The sequence below is a fragment of the Tiliqua scincoides genome, chromosome 5 (assembly GCF_035046505.1).
Source record: "Tiliqua scincoides isolate rTilSci1 chromosome 5, rTilSci1.hap2, whole genome shotgun sequence".
NCBI classification, from domain to species: Eukaryota; Metazoa; Chordata; class Lepidosauria; order Squamata; family Scincidae; genus Tiliqua; species Tiliqua scincoides.
The window spans coordinates 111,792,300-111,818,449 of record NC_089825.1 but is presented as its reverse complement, the minus strand read 5'-3'; the positions used below and the strand labels follow the sequence as shown (position 1 = coordinate 111,818,449).

Genomic DNA, 26,150 nt, shown 5'->3' with positions numbered 1-26,150 from the left:
TGACCATTTAGATGCTCTATCCAGCGAGTAACTCTACTCAAAATGAACTAACCTGTAATCCTGTCAGCATTTCTTACCACTTCTTACCAATAGTACCCTTTGACATGATGCCAGCAGCCTTGGCATCATGCAATTCAAAAGTATCTCTTACATGGTTAACAGAGGTTTTCTAAGGAAACTTTTACCTTGCTAAATGCTGTTTCTCTCCCCCCCCCCCCCCCGGCAGCCATTTCACATAATCTCTCCTCCTTGTTATCACATAATCCATAGTGTTTGTCTCTCAGGCATGTCTCCAACAAATGTATCTGGGCAAGTTCAGCCAAAATGCAGCAACAGGCAGTATATCAGGAGGAGGGCAGGAGGTCTGGTCTAGAGGGTTGAGCCTCCATTTGCCTGAAGGTCCAGGCATCCAAAGGTCGCCAGTTCAAGGCCACCAGCACCGTGAATGGCGAGACCTTGAAGCAGCTGACAAGCCCAGCCGAGTTATTCCACCTGCTCTTGGTGAGATGAAGGAACATAAGAACATAAGAACCGCCCCACTGGATCAGGCCATAGGCCCATCGAGTCCAGCTTCCTGAATCTCACAGCAGCCCACCAAATGCCTCAGGGAGCACACCAGATAACAAGAGACCTTATCCTGGTGCCCTCCCTGTGTGTGTTAGAAATGGGTTATGTCAGAATGCCAGATGCAAGGGAGAGCACCAGGATGAGGTCTCTTGTTATCTGGTGTGCTCCCTGGGGCATTTGGTGGGCCGCTGTGAGATACAGGAAGCTGGACTCGATGGGCCTATGGCCTGATCCAGTGGGGCTGTTCTTATGTTCTTATGTTCTTATGTTCCTTCATATCTCCAAGAGCAGGTGGAATAACTCAGCTGGGCTTGTCAGTTCATGTTTCATGAACTGGTCTCTTAGGTCCCTTTCTGGCTAGCTCTTGCTTTCTTATTCCTTGAGTCACTTCCTCCTCCACTAGCCCTCAATCTGGCCATCCAGTGCTTTCCTTCCTTGGATAGTTAGATGGCCCTCCAGTCTGACCAAGCATTTCTTCTTATTTTATCCTCTCCTGTCTCTGGTCTGTCCTGTTGCCACAATGTTAAGGTACAATTAATGAAGAAGGAATGTATGAAGGTCAAAAAAGGCTATTTTGTGTTCCTGGCAACTTCTGCTTTGCTTGAAGATGGTCATTCTGAAACGCACTGTGGTCACGTCAGAGGCTTTCAAGCTGCTTCAGCCGCGTTCTTGGGCAAACACACCTACATACAAGCACTCTGCATTATCAATCTATTCAATATCAAACATCTGAGATGCCTCTTGGTAGTATCCTATATGCCCAGTCATCCAAACAACATTAAGAAGTTCAGTGCCAAAACCCATACAAATATGGTTCTCTTCTACAGGCAAGCAATGAAAGGCAAATTGGATGGTTGCAGAGTGAAATTCAGAACAAAATTTGGGAGCATGCCTAGAGTGCACATGTGGTTCACTAGAGTGAAAAGGACCCCCTTCACATAATCAAACACATCTGTGTTATTATTTCATCATATAAGCCAGAGTGGATTCCTGGAGCTGAACCCCAACTCCAGATATTCCTTGAGTGTGCTGACAGGATTAATCTGTTCTAACCCAGAGTTCAATGCACAAGTCAGGGTCCAAACATTCAGCATAAGGAACTGAAAGTTGTTGATGTGACATATGAAGTAAAATACAACGTCAAACCTGTGGCCAACTTATTGTCGATTAATCTCCCTCCTCCCAAGCTTCACCAGTCCCTATCCTGCATTTCACACACCAATTTGCCCACAGCCTTGACCTCCTTTATAACAAGTTGCAGCCTCAGTGTGTCCACTCTTATCCAAGGGAGGATTCTTCTTCCACTTAGTTGGGTCCCTGGGACTGATGGCAGCCAACATTTTCCCCTCTTTGGTGAGACCTCGAGGGAGATGGCTGATGGCAGTGATCCTGACCCTCCTGGCCTGTCTTTGGGGTAAGTCAAGCTTCCTTATCTCCTTTAAGCTTCAAGTCAAGCAATGTGCATCTTTTGTCTTCCCCTGCAATTCATGGCATGACTGCTTTGCTAGAATAACTGCTTACAAAATCAAACTGCTTGATTAATACAGATCAATCAAGAAACCTTCTGGTGTATCCCCAGTTCCTTACAGGTGGGTTCCCCTCCCCGCATTCTGCACCCCTGACAGTCTAAAACAAAGTCTTTTGCTGTACTCGGAATTTGCAGGGAGCAGGTGGCTTTGGGTTAAGGAACTGGCGGAAACTATTTCCATTTCCCCCAGTCCTGCAAGATTCCAGCACATGCTGTAGTACTGCATGGCTTGACTTGGGGACTAGCTTCCAATCCTGAACCTGAGTACTTTGTTCCAGTGCCCTGGGATTGAGACATGCATGGAGAGGCATCCTTTCCCCTTTCTGCCCTCCTGAAACCTCACAGTATAGTGCAGGGAGAGGAGTCTTTTTGGTGGACAATGCCCCAGTCCTCATCCCTCTATCCAGGACATTTTCATTCAGAGTATCAAACTGGTCAAAGACCTCCCCACCATACTTTCATTCATTCTCAGATTTCCTCAAGTTCTGGATGTCCTGAAGGCCAGTGAGCATGTTTTGTTTGGTTAATTTTTACTCTTTCTTTTTATCTGGAATCCCCTGAATATACAGATACCACTACCATACACGTGGGAGCCCCTTTCACTTCCAGGATAGGGAAGGGGAGGTTTTAGTGTCATATAAGAGCAGATGGTGGGGGGAGGGGTGATGCCACAGAATGTGCATCCCCAGCGCCTAACAGAGTGCCCCTGCTCATGGCTCTAGCCAGCTTGGTATGGTGAGCTAGTAGCACTGTTCAGTAGCTCTTTTCCATTTCCATCATTCTAAAGAGAACGGGAGATTCTTTTAATTCCAGGGCAAGCATGCCCCTAATCACAAACTTCAGCTCTAAGGGACTTCAAAAGAACAATGATCGCCCTGCCCCCCCCCAGTTTCTTTTTTCATATACAGGTCCAACCTTGCTATACAGGGATTTTTCATACATGGATTTGACTAAACAAGAATGGACACGGTAAATGAGAAGGAATGTGCTGATCCCTGGAGAAGGGGAAAGTGAACCCCTTTAAAATCAGTTTAAAAAACTGAACAGTCCTTTAACAACAGCCTCCTTTATGAGGGGGGGGGGCAGGTGGCTGACAATCCATCAGTCCTTCTCTCTCCAGTGGACCCCTCCCTTCCCCTGAGCATGTGAAAGAAAGGTGATCACTTTGCATTGGTGAAGGGAGGGGCTGAGTGAAGCGCCTTTCTAAGTGCTTGGAGGAGGACTGATTGATGGATTGTCTTCTTAATGACTCTTATCTTGCATCACAAAGGTCAGCATGGCTGTTTTTCAATCACTGGAACAAAGAAACTTGGTTTTTTAAATTGATTTACTATAGTGCGTTTTTTGCCATCCACCAGAGTGCTTGGAATGGAACCCACGTGAATAGTGAGGCTCAACCTGTGAGTCTATGGGACCAGTGGCGTAGCTGGGGCTTGCCCCACCCCGGGGTCATAACCCAGATGCCGCCCTCCCATCTGGCTGCCTCGGAAGTAATTCCTGTGACATGATGATGTCACTGCAATCACTTCTGGAACGTTCAGAGCAAGGCTGGCTGCTTCTTCTGAAGCGGCTGGCTTCACTCCAAGCATGATTGCAGGAGAACCTGCCTGTCGCCTCCACAGCCAGTCGTATCGGCGTCCTTGCTGGAAGTGAACACAGGCATTGTGAACGATGATGCCGTCTTTGCTTCAGGAAGGGCATCTCAGAGCAGTGCTGCTCACTTCGGAATTCTTCGCTCCAGGGCGACTGCGCTAAGAGTGGCTGTAACAGGGGAGCCAGTCTTGGGGCAAATGTGTGCCTCAGAGTTGTGAGGCCTGCTTCTTGGAAGCGGGAGGCATAGCTCTGAGCAACTGACTGCTGCAGAGGTGGCAGGCAGGTCTTAATGCCTGCCACACCCACAGCCAGTGGCCAAAGGCTATTTGGGCCAAATTGCTGGAGGGAAAGTAGCAGGCAGAAGGATCTGCTGCCCACCAGAAGAGACCTGTAGTGCCACCCACTACCACATGGTACCATGAGGCTCTATGGAGCTATGTCACTGTATGGGACCCATAGGTCTCTATGTACTCTCATGGTATGCGCAAATCCTAGCCCCAGTTCTTGCACCCAATCTAGTTTGCTTAATTACATGGGGTTGGTGTCCAGTTCACCTTTTACACCTGGTAGAAATGTTACTTTACTAGAAATCACCTCCTCCCATTATGCAATTGCAATTGCCCAAGAATTCAGGGCTGAAATGTTTCTCATGTGGCCAATTTAGGGTGCAATTCTGAGGTGCCTGATTCCCAATTCATGGGAACTGTTCTTTTGAACTTTGAAGTTCCCTTAGTGAAGACACTTCCATTTTCATGCACAAGAAAGAGCTGTGCATTGCAGCTTTGTTCACACACAAGGATGCTGTTGCAAAGGCTCACTTCCTGCCTCTGGGGTTAAAAAATACATAAAAAGAGGAGCTTGAAAAATGCAGCCCTCCGTCATTATCAACCACACTGACTGCAAAATCAAAACAGGCATGCAATCTATCAACTGGTTGCCCTGAGATTTCTCTAGCTAGCTTTCTAGTTCTCTGCCTCTTTGCTCCAGAAATCTCCCTTTCAGCTGAATGAATGGAAGGAAAAAATAGGGCTCCTGCAATCTTATTCATTGTTTTACAAGGCAGGAGTTTTAGAAGGTGTAGCTTGTACACTTAACAACCACAGAGCAGCACCTACTGAAAATCCTTCTACTTTGACAGAGCCTCTGTCAAAGTAGCATCTTCACCTGTTTCACTCCTGCCTCTGAGGCTTCTATAAGCAGCTTCCTTCTTCTTGAAAGAGCTTTCCCATCTCTAATGCTCAGGGCTTCTCCCCTTCCACTTTGCTACTCACTGCCAGCAGCAACTCATTTTAACAGGCCACATGCTGAAATGCAGCTTATCACAGTAACAATCAGATCCATAAAAGGAGTAGATCATGTTCATTGGTGATCTCTGATTGCATCAGATCGGCTGTGTGACCTGTACAGGAAGCATTGTCCTCACTTGGACTTGGCTTTCTTTAAGTACCTAAGAAGAGCCCTGCTGGATCAGGCCAAGGGCCCTTCTAGTCCTGCTTTCCTGTATCTCCTTTGGTCTACCAGATGCCTCTGTGACCACACAAGACAGCAAGATGCCTGTATCCTATTGCCACTACCTTGCATCTAAGCATGCAGGCAGGCTACTTCTAAAGTCTGGTGGTTGCATCAAGTAACCTGTGATGGACTTTCCTCTGAACATCTGTCCAATTCACATTTAAAGCAGTGCATCCCAAACTCGTACAGGGTAGTTGGGTGCACTGGAAGTATGTGCAGGGGAGGGATGTGATTTAAAGCCTGTTTACGATTGTTTTTACATTTTTTTTTACTATTACAAAGGCTTGGGGAGCCCAAGATGGGGTATTCCTTTCTGAAACTAGATCCCTAAATTTGCATTAGGGATATTGTGGTTTAACATGAGGGAACTTAACCAGCTGCACAGACTAAAACCCTTTAGTGCAAGTTTCCAAGAGAGCTCTGCTGTCTCTGTTCTTGGCATCCCATTGACAAATAGGAGCATCCTCCAGACACCCCTGCATCACTGAGGGCCCTTAGGAGTGGAGGGCCAGAGATAGATATTGGCATCAAAAAACAAACAAATCTACAACTATGTACATTTGGTCAGCCAGATAACAAATCAACTTCTCTATTGCACAGCTCAATGTGCTGATATAGGAAAGTTGCCACGGTATCTGTTATTTCCTCAGAAGAATCAGTTAGGAGGTAGCGTATTCTTGCCACATCTGTAAGTCATTCCCTTGTTCTCAGTGTAGGATCCAAATATCTTTGATGGATCTCAGAGTAGAAGGACAATAAAGAATGGAATGGACAATGGTCTCAACACAACCCAGCCCACAAGGGCATTGCCTTTCAGAATGAGCTATCTTATGAAATTTCCCAAAAAGGACGGCTGACAGGAGCACATTAAATCTAGCAAGGGAGAAAGCTCTCCTTTTTTGATAAGTGTGCAGCGAGTAAAAATATGAGGCTGCTTGACCATACAATATAGGGATCTCCAAACTTAACGGGGGAACATACTCTGTTTGCCATCCTATAAAGATCCTGCCTTTCAATGTCAAGAAATCTGCATTTGATGCACCGATATGCCTCTTGATATAGAAGCAAGCCTAAACATTCAAGACAGCCTAATTGATTTAATTTTCCTTTCCAAAATGCTTATGGCAAGGGGCTGATTAGTTTCAAGGTCGATTAGAGTATCAAGTAAGTATCAAGGAGGGCCAGAAAAACCACCACTGCCTGCCACTGAATCTCAGAAGATGGCAGCACCCACAAATGCCCTTCTGACCAATGCTTGCATTGTAAAAATGCTTGTTTTCAACCACCAAGCTTCTCAAATTTAAAGCAAGTGTAATAGATTATCAACAGCTACAGAAGCCTTCCCATGTAGGCCTCCAGATCCGCTAGATGAAAATAGTTCAGGTGTGGCCTAAAGTGGTCTCCAAGTAATCTGGTATACTATAAACCATCTACAGGGAGTACAATTCCCTTCCATGCCAACATGCTTCTTCACTGCCACCGCCACTTTATCTCCTCTCCTTCCAATGCATCTTCCAACCTAGCCTACATGAGAGGATCACAGTAAAGATCCTTCCTAATCCTCCTTTTCTTGATCAACTATCAGTGGAAAAGGAGGTAAGACAGCTTGATTGCACTAGCTTCAAAGGAACCCTTGAGAATAATAATAATAATAATAACTTTATTTATACCCCACCCTTCTCCCCAAAGGGACCCATGGTGGCATCACAACAGCATCACAATTGCCATATCTTCTTTACCAGCTGCACAGACATGATTCTAGCCCCACTGGAGGAAAATTAAACCTCCACCCCCTTCTCTCTTGCTTTGGTCCACCAATTTGCCATGTTTCCCAGCCCACCACGGGAGGTCAGCCTCACAACTGGGTTTATTTGTACTTATTAGATTAATGTGTATCCTGTATTGCTTTTTCATGTAATACTTGACTTTTGGATAATGTATATCTCATGCTCTTACTTCATACTTTTACTAATATCCATTTATGAATAGTATACCAAGCTTTATCCTGCAATTTTAAGACTCTTTGGAAATAGGATGTGCATTTGCCTAGGGTGGAGCAGAGTGTGTTACTACTTCTGCTTTACTCTAGATCAGTGTTTCTCAAATTGTGGGTCAGGACCCACTAGGTGGATCACAAGCCAATTTCAGGTGGGTCCCCACTCATTTCAATGTTTATTTTACTTTTAATTCATTAGACTTGATGCTACCCTGGTATATGACTGTATTTACTATGTAGTCAGTGGAACTTATTCCTGGGTAAGTGTGAATAGGTTTGCTGCCTTTGGGATGTTTGGGGAATTTTTTAAAACAGATCACCAACTGCTTGTGAGGGTCCTTCTTTATTTTAAATAAATTTTTAAACTCTTAATTATTGAATACTTTTGATTTACATTCTTACTTAATTGATTTGATTCAATTTCAAATTTATGGGTCCTGACAGAATGTTATTCTAAAAAGTGGATCCTGATGCTAAAAAGTTTGAGAACCACTAGACCATGCTGCTCTGCCTTAATTTATCCTTCTGTGTCATTCCTCAAGAAATATCACCAGTCTGCTCTTGGAAGTATTCCGACAAATGCACAAAGCCTATTTCAGATTGGGCTGACAAGGGTAGGGCTTTACATCAGAAGAGCCTTCCACCAGTGGCGTAGCTAAGGGGGTGCACGGGGTAGCAGTCGCACCGGGCAACAAGCTTTAGGGGGTCAACAAGCTGAGCTTGACACTACTAGCCAAAATTGTGAAAAAATTGGTATGTATGAATAATACCATCATGTTATATATCATTGGAAAGTTAATTTAATGCAGAATGAAACAAATCTCATTGGAATATCTGTTTTCTATCAAAAGTTATTGCCAATTAACCAGAAAACAAAAACACAACTGCTTTATGGAACAAAAAGTGGATATCTTTAACTCAAAACTAACCTTTGAGACTGACTGTTCTGAGAGCCAATGAAATGTTATTATGACTCAGTGTGGAACCAATAAGGTGTTAATATGAGTCAGCTCTCATTTCCATGTATCATAATATAGCTACTCCTGCTAACTGGTAAAGAGGCACTTTTTCAGGTGGGGTTCCTCTTATATTTAGCATGGAGAGAATAACTGTCCCATTTCACCCCAGCATAGTGTATCTAATTAATAAGGGGCACACATTTTATTTATTTACTTAATTAAATTTGATTTTCTTGTGAAGGGGGGCCTACAAAATCTTCTTTGTTCCCAGGTAGCATATAGATGCCTTAGCTATACCACCAGCTGGGGGAAAGTGACAGATCAAGTGGGTGGTGAACTGCTGGGGGGAGGAGGGAAGTTTCCCCCAATTTGCACTTTTTAAAAAGCCCAGGTGTGATGTCACTTCTGGTTGTGACATCACTTCCGGGGCATCATTTTGAGTTCTGCACCGGGCTACACATTCATTCGCTACGCCACTGCCTTCCACAGTTGTTAAATGGCAGCCAATGAAGTGCACAGTGCTCCATTGGTAGCCATCTTGCCAGTAGCGTCACTAGGATTCATGTCACCTGGTGCAGGAGGCCTACATGTCACCCCAAGCAGTGGGTGGGGCAACGCCCCAGGTGGTGGGCATGGTGATGTACCATCGCCCCACCCCCACTGGTTTTTTGGCTGTACCTTTTGATAGAACACAGATATTTCAATGTTGATTGTTTCATTGCATTCTGCATGAAATTACACATTGATTGATATATAACATGATGGTATTATTCCTCCAAACTTTGATTTTAGTGATTTTGAAAACTTTTAGAGTCACACACATGTGTACACACACACACACACACACACACCCGTGTCAACTTACTAACACCTTATTGCAGTAGTTCTCAAACTTTTAGCACTGGGACCCACTTTTCAGAATGACAATCTGTCCAGGACCCATTGGAAGTGATGTCATGGTCAGAAGTGACATCATCAAGAAAATTAAAATAAATAATTATAAATAATTAAATTAAAATAAAATAAATAATTAAATAAGGGGGAACCAGTCTTGTTTCACCAAGTGAATCTACTCTGAAGTGACTCATATTGTGGTCAATGGGGCTTACTCTCAGGAAAGTGTGGGTAGAATTGCAGCCTGTGAGCCCAATCCTATGCATGTCTACTCAGAAGTAAGTCCCATAGTGGTCAATGGAGCTTACTCTATAGCCTGCCTGCAACAATAACCCCCCAAAAAGAATCAGTGAGATTTCCAGCCCTCCCCAGTGCCCAGTTTAAAGTTCTTCTATTTCAAGCATATCAAGATAAGGACCCACCTGGCTTTGCAAGTGCAAAATAGAGATCTTTCCCCTTACCAGTTGAAGCCTCTTTTCTTTGTCCTTCTTAGTGGGGGGGGGGGCGGGCTGCCTTCTGGAGCATTTGTTGTGCTCCTGCTCCATCAGATCGGAACACTTCTGGAGGCCTTACATTCCCCTTTGCCTGGCCTGACCAAAAGGCAAGGCATGTCTGCCTACTCGTGAGTAAACGCGACCATGTGACTGAGTTTGCTTTCCATAGAGCTCAATAGATTGCAGGAGGGAGGGAGGGACTTCCTTCTCAGGTGTTTTGGGGGCCACATTCATTGGATCAGGACCATTCTGACGTCCTTGGAGTCCTCTCTGCCTGCCCTTTCCAACGGACTAAGGCAAGTTTGCCTACTCGCAAGTAAACGTGGCCACGTGGCTTCGTTTCTGGCTCAAGAGACGCAGCTGGGAGGGAGGCAGGGACCCCCTTCTCCCTTTTGTGTTTTTGGGGGCTACACTCATTGGATCAGGACCATTCTGGTGTCGTTGGATTCCTCTCAGCCTGCCCTTTCCAATGGACTATGGCAAGTACACCTGCTCACGAGTAAACGCGCAATACAGTTCACATTCACTTTCCATAGGGCTCCATGCATTTTTCCTTCTGGTTTTATGGCCATAACCTTTGAAGGAAAAGAGCTATTTCAATTCTGTTTTTTGCATTGCATTCCGCATCCAATGGTGTATGGCATGACCCGGTAGCTCCTAAAGCTGCAATGTTAGCATGTCCTCCCCCCAGGGCGCGTCACACACCCCCAGTGTGTCACCTGGTGCGGCCTGCACCCGCCTAGTGACGCCAGTGCATCTTGCATGTGCTACTGTAAGAGGCAGTGATGCAGCGGACATCAGCTCAACCAAGTCATATTCCATTGCATGTTTGCAACACTCTGCTATCAAAAAGCATGTGCACCACAGACACAGAGGGAGGATAGGATTGGGGGATAATTTGAGCAAGTTATGTCTGGCCCATAGTTGCCACATAAATATCCAAGAGTACTCCCAATCTGTGAGTCTGGTATTTCAAGGAGAGTACAACCTTTGCATAGCAGGCTGTCACTGAGTACGTAGGCTCTTGATCAGAAAAACCTCTAAGATGCCTGAATTTTATTTGAGTTTGTTCACCCACATCCAGCACCTGACTTACCGACTCACTCTCTGTGATGTGATTTCCCTAGGAGCCACTTTGGAGTCAGACCCAGCCATTGCAATCCGGCTTGTGAATGGTTCAAGGAAGTGCAGTGGGAGAGTTGAAGTGTTCCATAATGGCCAATGGGGCACCATTTGTGACAATCTCTGGGATATCAGAGACGCCAGAGTTGTGTGCCAGGAGATGGGCTGTGGACAAGCAAGATCAGCCCCAAGAAGAGCCCACTTTGGAAGAGGAGTAGGTCCGGTCTGGGTGGATGGTCTCCTCTGCAGAGGGACAGAACTAACCCTTCATGATTGCCGAGCAAGGAACTGGGGAGCAAACAACTGCAGCAAAGAAGAAAGTGCTGGTGTTGTGTGCTCAGGTACTTCTGTGAACTTGTTCAGCTGACTGATATTTTAGCAGAATAATTATGACAGGCAATGTTCCTTCTGAACCTGCTTCCCAAGTTGGAGTCTCATAGGTGTAAGGGGCTGCAAGTAAAGATGTAGCACTTGTTTCTCAATGCAGAATAAGTAAACTTTAGTACAGCATTGCACACAGGGTTTTCACAGGGCTTATTCTATGGGAAGGAGGGAGTCCTCATCCTCTAGTACAAATGGTAAAGACTATACCTGCCACGTATACATCCTGCAGCAAAATTCTATTCATGAATATTCCCAGTTGGCCCAATTCTATCCAACTTTCCAGTGTGAATGCAATCCCAAGGTAAAGGAACAAATGTTTTCTTACATTTTAAGGCAACTGTAACTGCCCCCCCCCCACACACACACACACTGCAGGATACAGAACACACTCCATTAGCATCACTGTATCAGCACTGGAAAGTTGAATTGGATTGAGCCATGTGACTCTGATCTTTTAAAAGGAGTACAGCCCCCATTCATAGCAGGCTTTGCGCAGTGACTTCTTGATTGGAAAGAGCTGCTGAGAACAGGATCATGTTGATCCCACCTTCTCTACCACGTAAGTAGTCATGATTCTTGGCAGCCATGATGAAGTAGAAGATAAGCCACCTTTTCACCCCTTCTTTCTTGCTTTGCCCTTCTGGCTTGCTGACTGTCCAGCCCTCACTGAGGCACGCACTTTGGTCAGCCATATGGCTGGGCTGCAAGTCAGTATGTGTTGAGGAAAGTGTATAGGTAATGTAGTGCCAGTTCCTAGCAGTGAATTGCTGGCTCCAGGAGTGCTCCGAGAAAGTCCCTGGGAGAAACAAGACAGATATCCACCACCAAACTGCACTTACAAAATATATACAGATAAGCAGTCTCTCCAGCAGCAAAAACAGTATACATATTTCCAGCAACAATCTCAAACTCTGATGCTTTCTCCGTCTCCACACGACTCACATAACCCACAAAGATTGGCTGTGCCTGCTTCCCTTTTATACTACCGTGCACCAATCATATTTAGGATGACCTCATACCATTATCTCATCCTTTTGTGACTGATTGTATCAGCTCCCATGGTGCATCAGTTCCACTTTTACAGTTACTTACATTGCAAGTGCATTGTCACTATGACTCAGCACTTTTGCAGACATTCCATTGGTTACACAGGAGTAACATGGGACACAGAAAGTTGCATACAGAGACATACATACATTTACATGGACTTAACATATACAGGCCCAGACATCAAGGCCTTGCCCTATTCAGACGGCATATCGTTCGTTTGTTCGTTCAACCATTATTTGGCATAAGTATTTGGTAAATAAGGTCTCTGAACAGATACCATACCGAGAATAAAGACCTAAGCAATACACAGATATATATGTACATAAATGTACACACAAATACATACAAACATAACATTATACATACGTGCATATATTATTTAAAAAACAGAAAATCATCTATACACATTATGCTGCGCTGTCCTAAATATCAAGCGCTAAGATATCAATTTCTCTCTTCCTTGCTCAGTGCTAAAACAGGGTATTCAGAGAATGCTATAATTCAATACCTTCTGGGGGGTGACAAGGAGCATATAACCCTTTCAGTTGCACAGTTTCTAAACCTGAGTAACTTGAACCGAGCCAAGCTATCGGTCCCAAGTAACCATTAAGTAGATCACATCCTGGCAAAGTCTGTAATTGGCTGCTCTACTTTGCCTAAGAAGCAGTTACACAAACGTTCTCCCCTGGAGGCATTTCTAAATCTGCCGAGTAGGTCATTAGAGGGGGTCACATTACAACATGCCAGGGTGAATGCCCTCCTCTCCGGGGGGTGTATTAGGAGGGACAGATATTTTGGTTGTTGACCAAATGTAATTTTAAGTTGGAAATTCAACGGGGAACATTTTTTTTTGTGCTGCGCCTAAAATCTTTTGCCTCTCTATGTCATGTAGCCTGGCTGTCATAAGCATGATAATAACTTCAGGAGACGGAGCCCCTTGTAGATCAACCTCAAGTCCCAACTGTTGGGTTTTTTTAGAGAATAGGGCTAGGCAAGGAGTTATCTTTGGGTCGGCCAACAGCCCCTTTAGCAGCAAATCATGATCAGCCCTGAAAAAGACTTATATTTTAAGTCTAAATAAAACAGCATATTTCCTTCCAGGGGTATTTGACCAAATAATCCTGACAGTATGCCTGCTGACTAGGAGAATGTTGGTCTTGGCCAGATTTATGTTTTGCTTTTCACACTCAGTGAGTCCTACAGTTGCTGACCGAAAACACTGAAATATGATTAACTTAGGTGGGACTTCGGAGTCTGACAGTGTGTTTGAGATCCGGCTTGTGAACGGCCCAAATAGCTGCAGTGGGAGAGTTGAAGTGTCCTACAATGGCCAATGGGGTGCCGCTTGTGATGATTACTGGGATATCAAAGACGCCAGAGTTGTGTGCCAGCAGATGGGTTGTGGAGAAGCAAGAGCAGCCATGGGCGGAGCCCACTTTGGAAGAGGATCTGGTCCCATCTGGGTGGATTACGTCTCCTGCACAGGGAATGAACCAACTCTGCATCAGTGCCGATGGAGCTTCCATTGGGGAGCAAGCAACTGCCTCAACAAAGAAGGTGCTGGCGTCATTTGTTCAGGTACTTCCATGAACCTGTTGAGCTTGAGTGACATTTTAGCAGAATAATTGCCACGGGCACTGTTCCTTCTAAACCAGGGGTGCCCAAACCCCGGCCTGGGGGCCACTTGCAGCCCTCGAGGCCTCTCAATGTGGCCCTCAGAGAGCCCCCAGTCTTCAATGAGCCTCTGGCCCTCCGGAGATTTGTTGAAGCCCGCACTGGCCCAACGCAACTTCTCTCAGCGTGAGGGCGACTGTTTGACCTCTCGTGTGAGCTGTGGGATGAGAGCCCCCTCCATTGCTTGCTCTTCCACATCTGTGATGCAGTAGTGGCAGCAAAGGAAAGGCCAGCCTTGCTTTGTGCAAGGCCTTTTATAGGCATTAAGCTATTGCAAGACCCACATTCATTCATATAAGTTCATCTTTAATATATTCATTTATGTAAACTTATGCAAATTTATTCAAATTTTAAATGTAAATTAATTCTTTTTTCCCCCGGCCCCCGACACAATGTCAAAGAGCTGATGTGGCCCTCCTGCCAAAAACTTTGGACACCCCTGTTCTAAACCTACTTCCCAAGTTGGAGTCTCATAGGTGCAGGGGCTGGAAGTTAAGAGGTAGCATTTGTTTCTGAATACACAATAAGTAACTTTAGTAACATATTGCACAGTAGTGATCAGTAGTGGACCTCCCATTTACTTGATGGGGCAAATGCCCTGGGTGCAGAACCTCGTGCACCTTTAGGACTCTGCGGAAGCCTCCCTGAAGCTCCCAACAGGGTCAGAAATTGTGGTTCTGGTTTGCCAAAAGCATAGTTTAAAGTCTCGGGGAAACTTCAGGTGGCATTCCCAATGCATCCTGGAGTTGCACGAGGCACCATATGCTACAGGTAAATGGGGGGGGGGTGGACTTGTGCACCGGGGTGGTGGCATTCCCTTGAGGGGTGCCATCGTGAACCTTTGCCCCGAGGTGTGTGGCTGGGGAGGTCCACAACTGCTAGTGATTTCACAGCATTTCAAGCTATAAACTAAATTTTAGTACCACATGGTGTTCACAGGGTTTGTTCTATAAGCAGGAGTGTGCCATTGCCCTCTTTAGTATCAGTGATAAAGACTAGACCTGCCACCTATACATCCAGGAGCAAAGTTCAATTTATGAATATTCCCAGACTGTTGGCAAAATCTTATCCAACATTCCAGTGCAGATTCAGTCATAATGCAGCCGCAAGGTAAAAAAAGCAAATGTTCCCTTACTGTGGGGAGGCTTCTCTAACAGCAACCCCACCGCGCACACACACAGAGACATACAGCACACACCCTGTTGGCATGACTGTATCAGCACTGGAAAATTGAATAGGATTGGGCCGTGTGTCCCTGATTTCTAAAAGGAGTACAGCCCTCATAGGCTACAGTCCTCTATGGAGAACTCGTGCAGGGAAAGCGCCCTACGGGTAGACCACAGCCGCGCTACAAGGATATCTGCAAGAAGGATCGGAAAGCCTTAGGAATGAACCTCAACAGATGGGAAACCTTGGCCTCTGAGCGTTCTGCTTGGAGGCAGGCTGTGCAGCATGGCCTCTCCCAGTTTGAAGAGACACTTGCCCAACAGACTGAGGCAAAGAGGCAAAGAAGGAAGGCCTGTAGCCAGGGAGACACACCAGGGACAGACTGCTCTTGCTCCCAGTGTGGAAGGGATTGTCACTCCCGAATTGGCCTTTTCAGCCACACTAGACGCTGTTCCAGAATCACTTTTCAGAGCGCGATACCATAGTCTTCCGAGATTGAAGGATGCCAATTGTTGATTGGGGGGGGGGTGGTACATTTGACTGCTCCAGTGCCAGTGATAGAGCTGGTGCAGTTCAGCCAAGAGAGTTGCCAATGCTGCATTTTATAATAGTTTGCTCACCTACAACCAGCACTTCACTTACCGACTCAATCTCTGTCATGCGATTTGTCTAGGTGCGTCTTTGGAGTCAAACATAAGTATTGGGATCCGGCTTGTGAATGGTTCAAGTAACTGCAGTGGGAGAGTTGAACTGCTCTATAATGGCCAATGGGGCACTGTTTGTGATGATGACTGGGATACCAGGGATGCCAGAGTTGTATGCCAGCAGATGGGCTGCGGAGAAGCAAGAGCAGCCCCAGGTGGAGCCCACTTTGGAACTGGAATCGGTCCCATCTGGCTGGATGGAGTTCGCTGCAGCGGAACAGAATCAGCCCTCAGTCAGTGCCCAGCAGATCAGTGGGGATTTCATAATTGCTATCACAGAGAAGATGCTGGTGTTGTTTGCTCAGGTAGGTTTGTGACTCCAAAGAAGTGAATTGCCCCTCGACAGATAAAATTGTCTGCAGAGTATCTTCCTTCTGAACCTTTCTCCACTGTGGGGTGCCCAGTAGATGCAAGATTATGTAAGTAAAGATGGAATATTCCTTTCAAAAATGGAAATAACTAATATGTAACACTGTGTTTAATGGTAGAACTGTCCCAAGACTTTGGACTGACAATCAGCCTGAAGAAAACACAGGTCGTGGTTCAGGATGTGGACTCACCTCCCTGAATTACAATCTCTGCGCATGAACTGGAGGTTGTCCATGACTTGGTTGGCTCAACGATCTCCGACACACTTTCTCTCGATACCGAGCTAAACAAACGCATCGGTAAAGCAGCTACCACGTTTTCCAGACTCACAAAGAGAGTCTGGTCCAACAAGAAGCTGACGGAACCAAGATCCAGGTCTACAGAGCTTGTGTCTTGAGTACACTTCTGTACTGCAGTGAGTCATGGACGCTTTGCTCACAGCAGGAGAGGAAACTGAACGCTTTCCACATGTGCTGCCTCTGACACATCCTCGGTATCACCTGGCAGGAAAAGGTTCCAAACAACGTAGTCCTAGAATGAGCTGGAAACCCTAGCATGTTTGCACTGCTGAAACAAAGAGTGCCTGCGTTGGCTTGGTCATGTCGTGAGAATGGGCGATGGTTGGATCCCAAAGGATCTCCTCTATGGAGAACTCGTGCAAGGAAAGCGCCCTACAGGTAGACCACAGCTGCGATACAAGGTCATCTGCAAGAGGGATCTGAAGGCCTTAGGAGTGGACCTCAAGAGATGGGAAACCCTGGCCTCTGAGCGGCCCGCTTGGAGTCAGACTGTGCAGCATGGCCTCTCCCAGTTTGAAGAGACACTTGCCCAACAGACTGAGGCAAAGAGGCAAGGAAGGAAGGCCTGTAGCCAGGGAGACACACCAGGGACAGACTACATTTGCTCCCAGCGTGGAAGGGATTGTCACTCCCGAATTGGCCTTTTCAGCCACACTAGACGCTGTTCCAGAACCACTTTTCAGAGCGCGATACCATAGTCTTCCAAGATTGAAGGATGCCAATTGTTGATTGGGGGGGGGTACACTTGACTGCTCCAGTGCCAGTGATAGAGCTGGTGCAGTTCAGCCAAGAGAGTTGCCGATGATGCATTTTATAATAGTTTGCTCACCTACAACCAGCACTTCACTTACCGACTCAATCTCTGTCATGTGATTTGTCTAGGTGCGTCTTTGGAGTCAGACACAAGTATTGGGATCCGGCTTGTGAATGGTTCAAGTAATTGCAGTGGGAGAGTTGAAGTGTTCTATAGTGGCCAGTGGGGCACCATTTGTGATGATGACTGGGATACCAGGGATGCCAGAGTTGTATGCCAGCAGATGGGCTGCAGAGAAGCAAGGGCAGCCCCAGGTGGAGCCCGCTTTGGAATGGGAACTGGTCTCATCTGGCTGGATGGAGTTCGCTGCAGCGGAACAGAGTCAGCCCTCAGTCAGTGCCCAGCAGATCAATGGGGAGTTCATAATTGCCGTCACGGAGAAGATGCTGGTGTCATTTGCTCTGGTAGGTTTCTGGCTCCAAGGAGGTGGATTGTCATTTTGCCAGATAAAATTGTCTCCAGCTTATCTTCCTCCTGAACCTTTCTCCCCCATGTGTTGCCTAGTAGATACAAGTTGCAAGTAAAGATGGAACAATCCTTTTGAAAATGAAAATAATTGATATTTAATTCTGCATGTCACAGTGTTTGACTGATTGGGTGGATGGTGCACTTGACTGCTCCAGGACTAGTGACAGAGCTGGTGCAGTTCAGCCAAGAGAGTTGCTCTGCCTCTGCGCTTGGCATCCCATGTATGTATAAGTGCATATTTCAGACTGGCAGTGCCTTATCAGGGAGCATCTAGGGATGTTCCTGGGGATTAATATGGAGGATGGGAGAAATTACTGTTGCCTGGCACTCATCACAAGGGTCGTGTGTCTCAGGTCACCCAGTCTGGACCTGTCTGATTTTTTCATTATGCTGACATTTGGGCAGAAGTTGGTCAAGAGAATCATGTCACCTCTGGCCCTCGTGTCTTCTCTGCAGAGAGGATCACCCTTTATGGCATAATCACGAGAATCTTGGGGTGCTCCCATTGCTCTGTGGGGGAGGTGAGAAGAGCCACCATAGCTAGGAGCCTGTCATTAGAACTTAAGAACATAAGAAGTGCTCTGCTAGATCAGGCCAAGGCCCATCTAGTCCAGTTTCTTGTATCTCACAGTAGCCCACCAAATGCTTTAGGGAGCACATAAGACAACAACCTACATCCTGGTGCCCTCCCCTGCATCTGGCATTCCAAGGTAGTCTGCTTCTAAAATGAACAGCCTGCACATACATATCATGACTTGAAACATGTGATGGACTTCCTCCAGAAATTTGTCCAATCCCCTCTTAAAGTCATCTAGACAAGATGCCATTACCACTTCCTGTGGCAAGGAGTTCCACCAACTAATTACACACTGGGTAAAGAAATACTTTCTTTTGTCTGTTCTAACTCTCCTGACACTCAATTTTAGTGGATGTCCCCTGGTTCTGGTGATGTGTGAGAGGGAAAAGAGCATCCTTCTATCCACTCTATCGATCCCCTGCATAGTTTTGTATGTCTCAATCATGTCTCCCCCCCAGGCACCTCTTTTCTAGACTGAAGAGCCCCAAATGCTGTAGCTGGGAGGTGCCCCAACCCAGTATTTGTTTTGGTTGATCGCTTCTGCACCTTTTCCATTTCCACTATATTCTTTTTGAGATATGGAGACTAGAACTGGATGCAATACTCCAGGTGTGGCCTTACCATCAATTTGTACAACAGCATTATAATATTAGCCGCCTTATTCTCAGTACCTTTCTAATGATCCCAAACATGGAATTTAGCCTTCTTCACTGCCGCCGCACATTGGGTCAACACTTTCATTGAGCTGTCCATTACCACCCCAAGACCTGATCTGTCACAGACAGCTCAGAACCCATTAGCCTATATGTAAAGTTTTGGGTCTTTCCCCAATGTGTATGACTTTACATTGAAAAGCATCTGCCATTTTGCTGCCCATTCTCCCAGTCTAAAGAGATCCTTCTGCAATCTCTTCTGGTCTTCACCACTGTTTGGTGTCATCCGCAAACTTGGCCACCTTGCTGCTCAACCCTGTCTCCAGGTCATTCATGAACAGGTTGAAATGCATCGGTCCCAGGACAGATCCTTGGGGCACACCGTTTTTCACCTCTCTCCATTGTGAAAATTGCCCATTGACACCCACTCTCTATTTCCTGGTCCTCAACCAGTTTCTAATCCATGCAGTCTCTCGCTTGTGTGTGTGTGCGAATGTTCAATGCAACACACGAGACCCAGTGCTGGACTTATCCACAAGGTCTTCAGCAACCTGAAGACAGCACTGCTCTGAGTACACACTGCTTCTAGCTCTGTACTGTTCCAAACTGCCTGTGCCATACATCAGCTGAAACTCAGAAGGTGGAAGAACTTGCAAGGTGGGCTTGCTACCCACTGTTAAAGGTCTACAGATGCAAATATGGGAGGCAGTTTTCAAAATGTCTTTTGGAACTAACATGGTTAGGGTTTTTATATGTAATAATCAGCAGGCTGAAACACTTAAACAACTAACAGGCAAAGAATGAATCTTGGAAAACAAGGATGGGACATGATGATGAAGGTGAGTGTCTGCCAGTCACTGTAAAAACTACATCATCATGTACTAAATGTCGTTTCTGAAAGGTCTTCAAGGGCAGCCATAGATAAAGTGTACATGATAGTAATCCGACTGAAATGTGTTGGGCAGCCCAATCCTAACCTGCCCTGGAGCGGACAGGCCTGTACCACATCCAAGGCTGAGTTGGGGCCCAAAGTGGCTCAGCATGGGGCAAGGGGAACTGCTCCCCCTTACCCTGGGTAAAGCTGCAGCAGCCCCAATGGGGCTACTCTGATGTGTGCCTAAAGAGGTGGCACAGATCCAAGCAGCTTGGAGCTACCCCAAGCTGTCTGGAAATGGGGATAGGATCCATCATAACTGCTGGATCCTGGCCCCGCCCCCTCCTTTTCTGCCGCTTGCCCATGGGCCCACATGCCACCCGCCCTCCCCACGCCTCCACAGTGCACGCTGGCTCACCACTGGCATGCACAGTGGCAAACATGCTGTAAACCACATTTGCGAGCCATATGGTGGGCCCAGTACTGGCCTAGTGCGAGCCTGCACTGTGCCAGCTCTGGTGCTGGACCCACGTTCTGCTACCCGGTAGTCGCCCAGACTGTTGGCAGAGAGTTGAGTACTGCTGTGGAGGGAGACAGGGGGAGGCATTCTGGTTTGGAGGAAGGGTGGAGAGGAGGCGTGGTGGGGGAGGGAGTGGGAGTGGAGGGGGCCTGACTGGCAGAGCTTAGCTCAGCCTCGCTGCCCAACATGGGATTCTCCAAATCTGTGCCAGATTCAGAGCTGCCACAGAATCAAGTAGCCTCATTGTGGACAAAAGTCCTCTTCTCCCGAGGAGATGGCAGTAGCTGCCATTGTTGGCGCTGCAGCAACCCAGCGCTCAAGGCAGCTCAGGATTGGGCTGCCCAACTGCAATTCTATTCATACTTGCTAGGGAGGCAGTCCCACTGAACACAGTGGGACTTCCTCCCTAGCAAGTCCCACTGAACACAGTGGGACTTACTGAGTAAATATGCTTAGGATTGTGCTGTAATGCACAAATCCTAATGCCCCAATCCTATTCCTTGCCAGACTATAGCATGTAGCTGTGCCAATGGATTGCACACTTCATGCTATCGTGGTGGTGGTGATGGGGGGAACGAGACATCCTTAAATAAACGTATTTTATACTTACCTCTCTGTAGACTGCCTGGCCTCCAATGAGCCAGTATTCACCCCTCTCAGACTGCGGACTGGATACGCCATTGGCAGGCATGCAGAACCTTTTGCTGTTATTATTGCTCTGGAGCTACTGATAGTGATGCACCTTTTGCATTGTGTAACTGGACTTATGGCAGTGTTCACTAGATCTGTTTCCATAGGTCCAGGATAAGGCTGGGCTGTACAGCTACAATCATATACACACTTACTTGTGAATGACAGCCCAGTTCTTTGAAGGCCTCATACTGGAACAGGCCCTAGGAAGGGGGCAGGAAAGATAGTGGTGGAACTAGCTAATATCTTTTCCCCCTTTCTGGTCTCCATCTGCCTTCTTGAAATCACTAGCACAGGTCCAGGTACTGGTGATGGAGGCATTCAGGTGTGGAGGTAAATTAGCATTTCCTATGGTTGCAACTAGCACATTTTGATGCAGAACCTTTGTGGGTTGCCTTATGACTGCATCTGCAAACTGAGTGCTGGTTCAAGCTGATCTTTCTACAGGAAAACAGGCAATGAAATGGAATTGTTTCATAATGCTTGTGCTGTCCAATATTTATTTATTACATGTTCAAATCCCTATTGAACATGGGCAAATTCTTGGGTGAAACTCTCTCCCTTTTAAGGAGACAAGTGCTGCTGGAATACATACAGACACAGGAAGGATGACTGACGGTGTTGAAGGAGGAACTACCACAGTTTTCTCCAGAGATAAGCCACAGATTGAACATTGGTTGCCAATTCCATATGCGTTGGAAGTCATAAATGTGCTATGCCATGGATTAAGTGCACATTGGGGTCAATAGGGCTCCTTGAATAGGAATATCTCTGTCATGTCAGAATTTCATTTCAACTTGTTCATTCACAACTAGCTCTTCTCTTGCTGACACGCTTCCTGCAATATGATTTATCTAGGTAGGACTTTGGAGTTAAACACAAGTACTGGGATTCGGCTTGTGAACAGTCGAAGTAACTGCAGTGGGAGAGTAGAAGTGTTCCATGATGGCCAATGGGGCACTGTTTGTGATGACGACTGGGATATCACAGATGCCAGAATTGTGTGCCAGGAGATGGGCTGTGGAGATGCAAGATCAGCCCAATCCGGAGGTGCCTTTGGACATGGAACTGGTCCCATCTGGCTGGATAACATCCACTGCACTGGAACAGAATCAGCTCTCAGTCAGTGCCCAGCAAAGCGCTGGGAAAGTCATAATTGTCATCATGGTGAAGATGCTGGTGTCATTTGCTCAGGTAGGTTTGTGGCTGTAAGGAGGTGGATTGTCACTTTGCCAAACACTGATGTTCCTAGAGGGTGAGCATAAAGCTTCTTCAGGCGCCTGACTACTGGTGTAAAGAGGCCCCTCCTCCTCCCCTCCTGAGCCAGTTTCGACTGCAAAATCTCCAGGAATCCCCTGAGGTAACCCTGCTAGAGGTGGAGCAATTCAGCTGGAAGGGCTGCTGTACCTCTGTGCCTGGCATCCCAGGTACATATGTTGAGGAATAGATAACCCATGTCTCCATTGGCAATCTGTTCCATGGCTGAACTGCCCTGACCATCAAGAATTTCTTCCTGAGGTCCAGCCGGAATCTCCTGTCTTGCAGTTTGCACCCAATGGATCTAGTTCTACACTCAGAGGTAGTTGAGAACAAATTTGTGCCTTCTTCCATAAGATAACCCTTCAGGTTTTGAAGAGTGCTGTCATATCCCCTCTCAACCTTCTCTTCTTCAGGTTAAACATACCAAGTTCCCTCACATGGTGCACTTGGATGGTGCACTTGACTGCTCCAGTACTAGTGATAGAGGTGGAGCAATTCAGCTGGAACAGTTGCTGTACCTCTGTGCTTGGCATCCCAGGTACATAGAAGCGTGTATTCCTGACTGACACTGCATTCACAAGGGGTTTATCAGGAATACACCCTATTGTCTTTCCTGGCCTCAGTCTGCCTTCTCAGGGCCACACAAACTGGTGCAGGTCCAGGTAAACCTATTTAGGTGTTGGAGGCTTATCCCAGGTTAGGAAACAAATGTTCCCTTATCCAGAAGAGAGTCCTGTTTCTCATAGGATGCAGCATGAGTTCTGGTGATTCAGGTATATCAGACAGTTGTTTAAAAATAGGATTGGGTTGTAAATACCTTTAAACATAATGGGGCTTACTTCTGAGTAGACATGCATATGATTGCTCTGTTCAGCATGGTTAACCTTGGCATGTCTACCTGAAACAAAAAACGGTCTTGTCAGCCTAACATGCCAGCCAAAGTTCTTACCACGGTGCTAGGGGGAGGGGATTTATTTAAGCTGTGTGGACAAAATTGTTTAATTTATGTTTCCCTGGAGTAGGATACAGGACGGCCAGGACGGCCCTTCCAGTGTGGAATAATTAAGGCACAGTGAAGCAGCTCCCTCATAGGGAAACTAGTTCTAGTCAGCACTGATACAGAGAGAGAGACAGAGACAGAGACAGAGAGAGAGAGAGAGATCCCCTTTAAAGAACAGTCTAAGAGAGAAGGAAATCATCTAATCAAAGAGACTAAAGATTTACTGTAAAAAAGCAAACATCAAAAATAATGTACATCAACAATGGCTCCTGAAAAATGCAGTAAAACCTGACAAAAAGGTGCATGTGGCTTATGGTGAGAACATGCATGTGTTGGTACTTGCTGCATCAATAAGAGCGGAGAAATGAAAGATTTTGGGAGAGGATTTTTTGGGCGGGGATTTTTTTAGGAATGCTGTATGGCTGGCATTCTTATTAACTGCTGCTGCCATCTTAACTCCTACCTCACCAGTGCATCTTCAAGTTAGGCCAGCAGCATTGGCGTGGGAAGTTCTCTTATCAGAATTTAGGCTCAGTGTTGGAGAATTTCAGTGTGAACCTTTCAGTCCCCCACACAAATATTTAACCTGACCTTCCTCATTCTCTATTATTTTTTTTTTCCAGGCAACCAGCTGAACACTTCTCGTTTGTCTCTCTGGGCTCCTGCCCTCTCTGTGTTACTGGCAACGGCCCTTCTAGCTATCGGAGCCATTATTTGGTATCTCAGATCTAAATGGAAAGGTATTATTACGATTGGCCTGCTGAGAACTTTTTTATTCTAATACATTGGGTAGAAATCATAGTCATATGTGGTTATGGTGCCTCCTGAACCATAGTGGTGACAAGTGGTATTGCACCATCTTACAGCTCACCCACCCATCCTGACCACACTTGTTTTGGTGTTTGGATATCATTCATAGAGAACAGCACTGAATGCAGAAAAGTTCCACATATGTGATATTGGTCATGATTTTTAAAAAATTGTAGCATTCTAGACACCAGCATTTTAATCCCTGCTAATTGGGCAAAGCAGTAGTTTTAGCAGGGGGTGACTTCCACACTTCACTCTAGCACAGTGTCTTTGCTAGTGGCTGCTTGCTGGTGTTTGATTTTTTTTTTTCTGTACACTGCTTTGTGAAACGTTTTAGTGAAAAGTAGTATAAAAATTATCATCAATCATCATCATCTTCATCAAAGCGACACTGGAGCAGCTAAGGTCATGGTGAAGACAGGCCACGGAAGGTACAGAGGATGAACCAGGGGTGATAGTGGTGGTGGTGGTGATGATACAATCTGATATAAGTTTTATTTTGGTTTATTGCTTAAATGTGCTCATTTTCTACAGGAAGTAGGAGATATGAAGTCCCCTTGGAAACAACTGACATAACTGACGTAAGGACATTTTATACATTCTATTTTTCTCCTGTATTTCCTTGTGTCCCTAAGGAGCTGACTGGAAAATAGAAATCACCAGGTCTTTCCTTTTTGTACTGCTGAGAGAAAGATGGTCAGGAATGGGCTGAGTTCCATGCTTCTCTTTTCACACCATACGCCATAAAATTCTTTTGCTCTCAGGAGTTGAGCAGAACTCCTATCCTGCTGATTCAGATATACATTCTGCTTCTTGAAACTTGTAGATCTGCCTCTTAGGAAACTGTGCATGTGTTCACAGAAGCTTGAATAGGGAATTAAGAGAAATAGACATCTCACAAAGGTGCTGAAATCATTCAATTGTCCACAAGGCATGCAGAGAATAACCCCAGGGGACCCAGAGGCGGATCCCCCTGTTGGAAAGTATTGGGTGAGGCTGACTGCCTTTTCTTCTCTAGGAGAGAAAAACACTTTCCAGAATCATAGCAGTGTTATTCTATTGTGCATCCTGTCTTTGCTGTTAGGCAGAGGAATTCTTGTTGTACATTCAAGAAGTTGCAGAAGTGAAATCACAAGTCACTTGGGCATCCAGGAAACCTTTCCTATGATTCATTTTTCCTTAGGGCAGTGATTCTCAAAATGTGTGTTGGGACTTATTAGGTGAGTCACGAGCCAATTTCAGGTGGGTTCCTATTCATTTCAATATTTTATTTTTAATCTATTCGACTTGATGCTACCATGCTATGTGACTGCATTCAGGGAAATGTTACAGACCAGTACTTTTAACAAGCTACTATGTATATTTTAACAATGATAGTCAATGGGACTTACTTCTGGGTAAGTATGGGTAGGATTGCAGCCTAGCATTGTTAAAAATTTTGCTTGACGATGTCACTTATGCTCATGACATTACTTCCAGTGGGTCCTGTCAAATTCTCATTCAAAAAGTTGGTCCTGGCGTTAAATATGTGAGAACCACAGCCTTTGGGAATAAGTACACACACACACACACACACACACACACACACAGAGAGAGAGAGAGAGAGAGAGAGAGAGAGAGAGAGAGAGAGAGAGAGAGACATATTCTCATGAGTACACAAATGTTCCCATGGGTGCTCATACCATGTGACACCTGTTCAGGGCTAAAGAGTCAAAATGTTGGCGGTTTTCTGTTATTTCTCTATTCTACCATCACAAAGGTGTACAGTGAAAGGTAAAAAAGAGATCCAGAATTATAGTTCTTTGTAAGTCCAATGTCCTTTCCTAAACATTTATAGAAACCCAAACACAGGTGAGGGGGCGGGTGTCACATGGAAGTATTTTATCAATATTCTGCTTCCTTCATTATTTCATGTGCAATTTGTTTACTATAGCTTTGTGGTTTTTTTTGCTAGGGTGACATGTGACATGCGTTGACATTTTCCTTTGTCACTTTCCTTAGTGACCTAATTGAGAACGCTTGCGATCCATACCCATGAACCTCAAATGCCTTTGGATGATTAATTGACAAGTGCTCGGCTTGAAGAATGCAATTATTGTGACAATGAACTGGGCTTGCTCCATAGGCAGTTCTTTGAAGGATATATTTAAAAAGTTGTAACAGCGTGATGCA

General features: G+C 45.8%; 1 protein-coding gene across 1 annotated transcript; it reads left to right on the top strand.

The window, feature by feature from the left end:
• Nucleotides 1–1,856: 1,856 nt before the first annotated feature.
• On the top strand, nt 1,857–25,449 carry LOC136654144 (deleted in malignant brain tumors 1 protein-like). The gene is made up of 9 exons (XM_066631033.1): nt 1,857–1,981; nt 10,671–11,006; nt 13,339–13,677; nt 15,614–15,949; nt 17,195–17,534; nt 21,771–22,102; nt 23,792–23,908; nt 24,513–24,559; nt 25,162–25,449. Exons 1-9 carry the CDS (start codon nt 1,894–1,896, stop codon nt 25,267–25,269), a joined length of 2,043 nt encoding a protein of 680 aa, XP_066487130.1. The 5' UTR covers nt 1,857–1,893; the 3' UTR covers nt 25,270–25,449.
• The last annotated feature ends 701 nt before the right edge of the window (nt 25,450–26,150 follow it).

Bases quoted from the DNA above. Each gene is read 5' to 3' on its own strand.
- LOC136654144 (XM_066631033.1), top strand. From the start codon at position 1,894: ATGGCAGCCAACATTTTCCCCTCTTTGGTGAGACCTCGAGGGAGATGG. The intron at 17,535-21,770 runs GTTTCTGGCTCC...TTATCTAGGTAG, and splicing joins GGTGTCATTTGCTCTGGTAG to GACTTTGGAGTTAAACACAA. The intron at 22,103-23,791 runs GTAGGTTTGTGG...TTTTTTTTCCAG, and splicing joins TGCTGGTGTCATTTGCTCAG to GCAACCAGCTGAACACTTCT.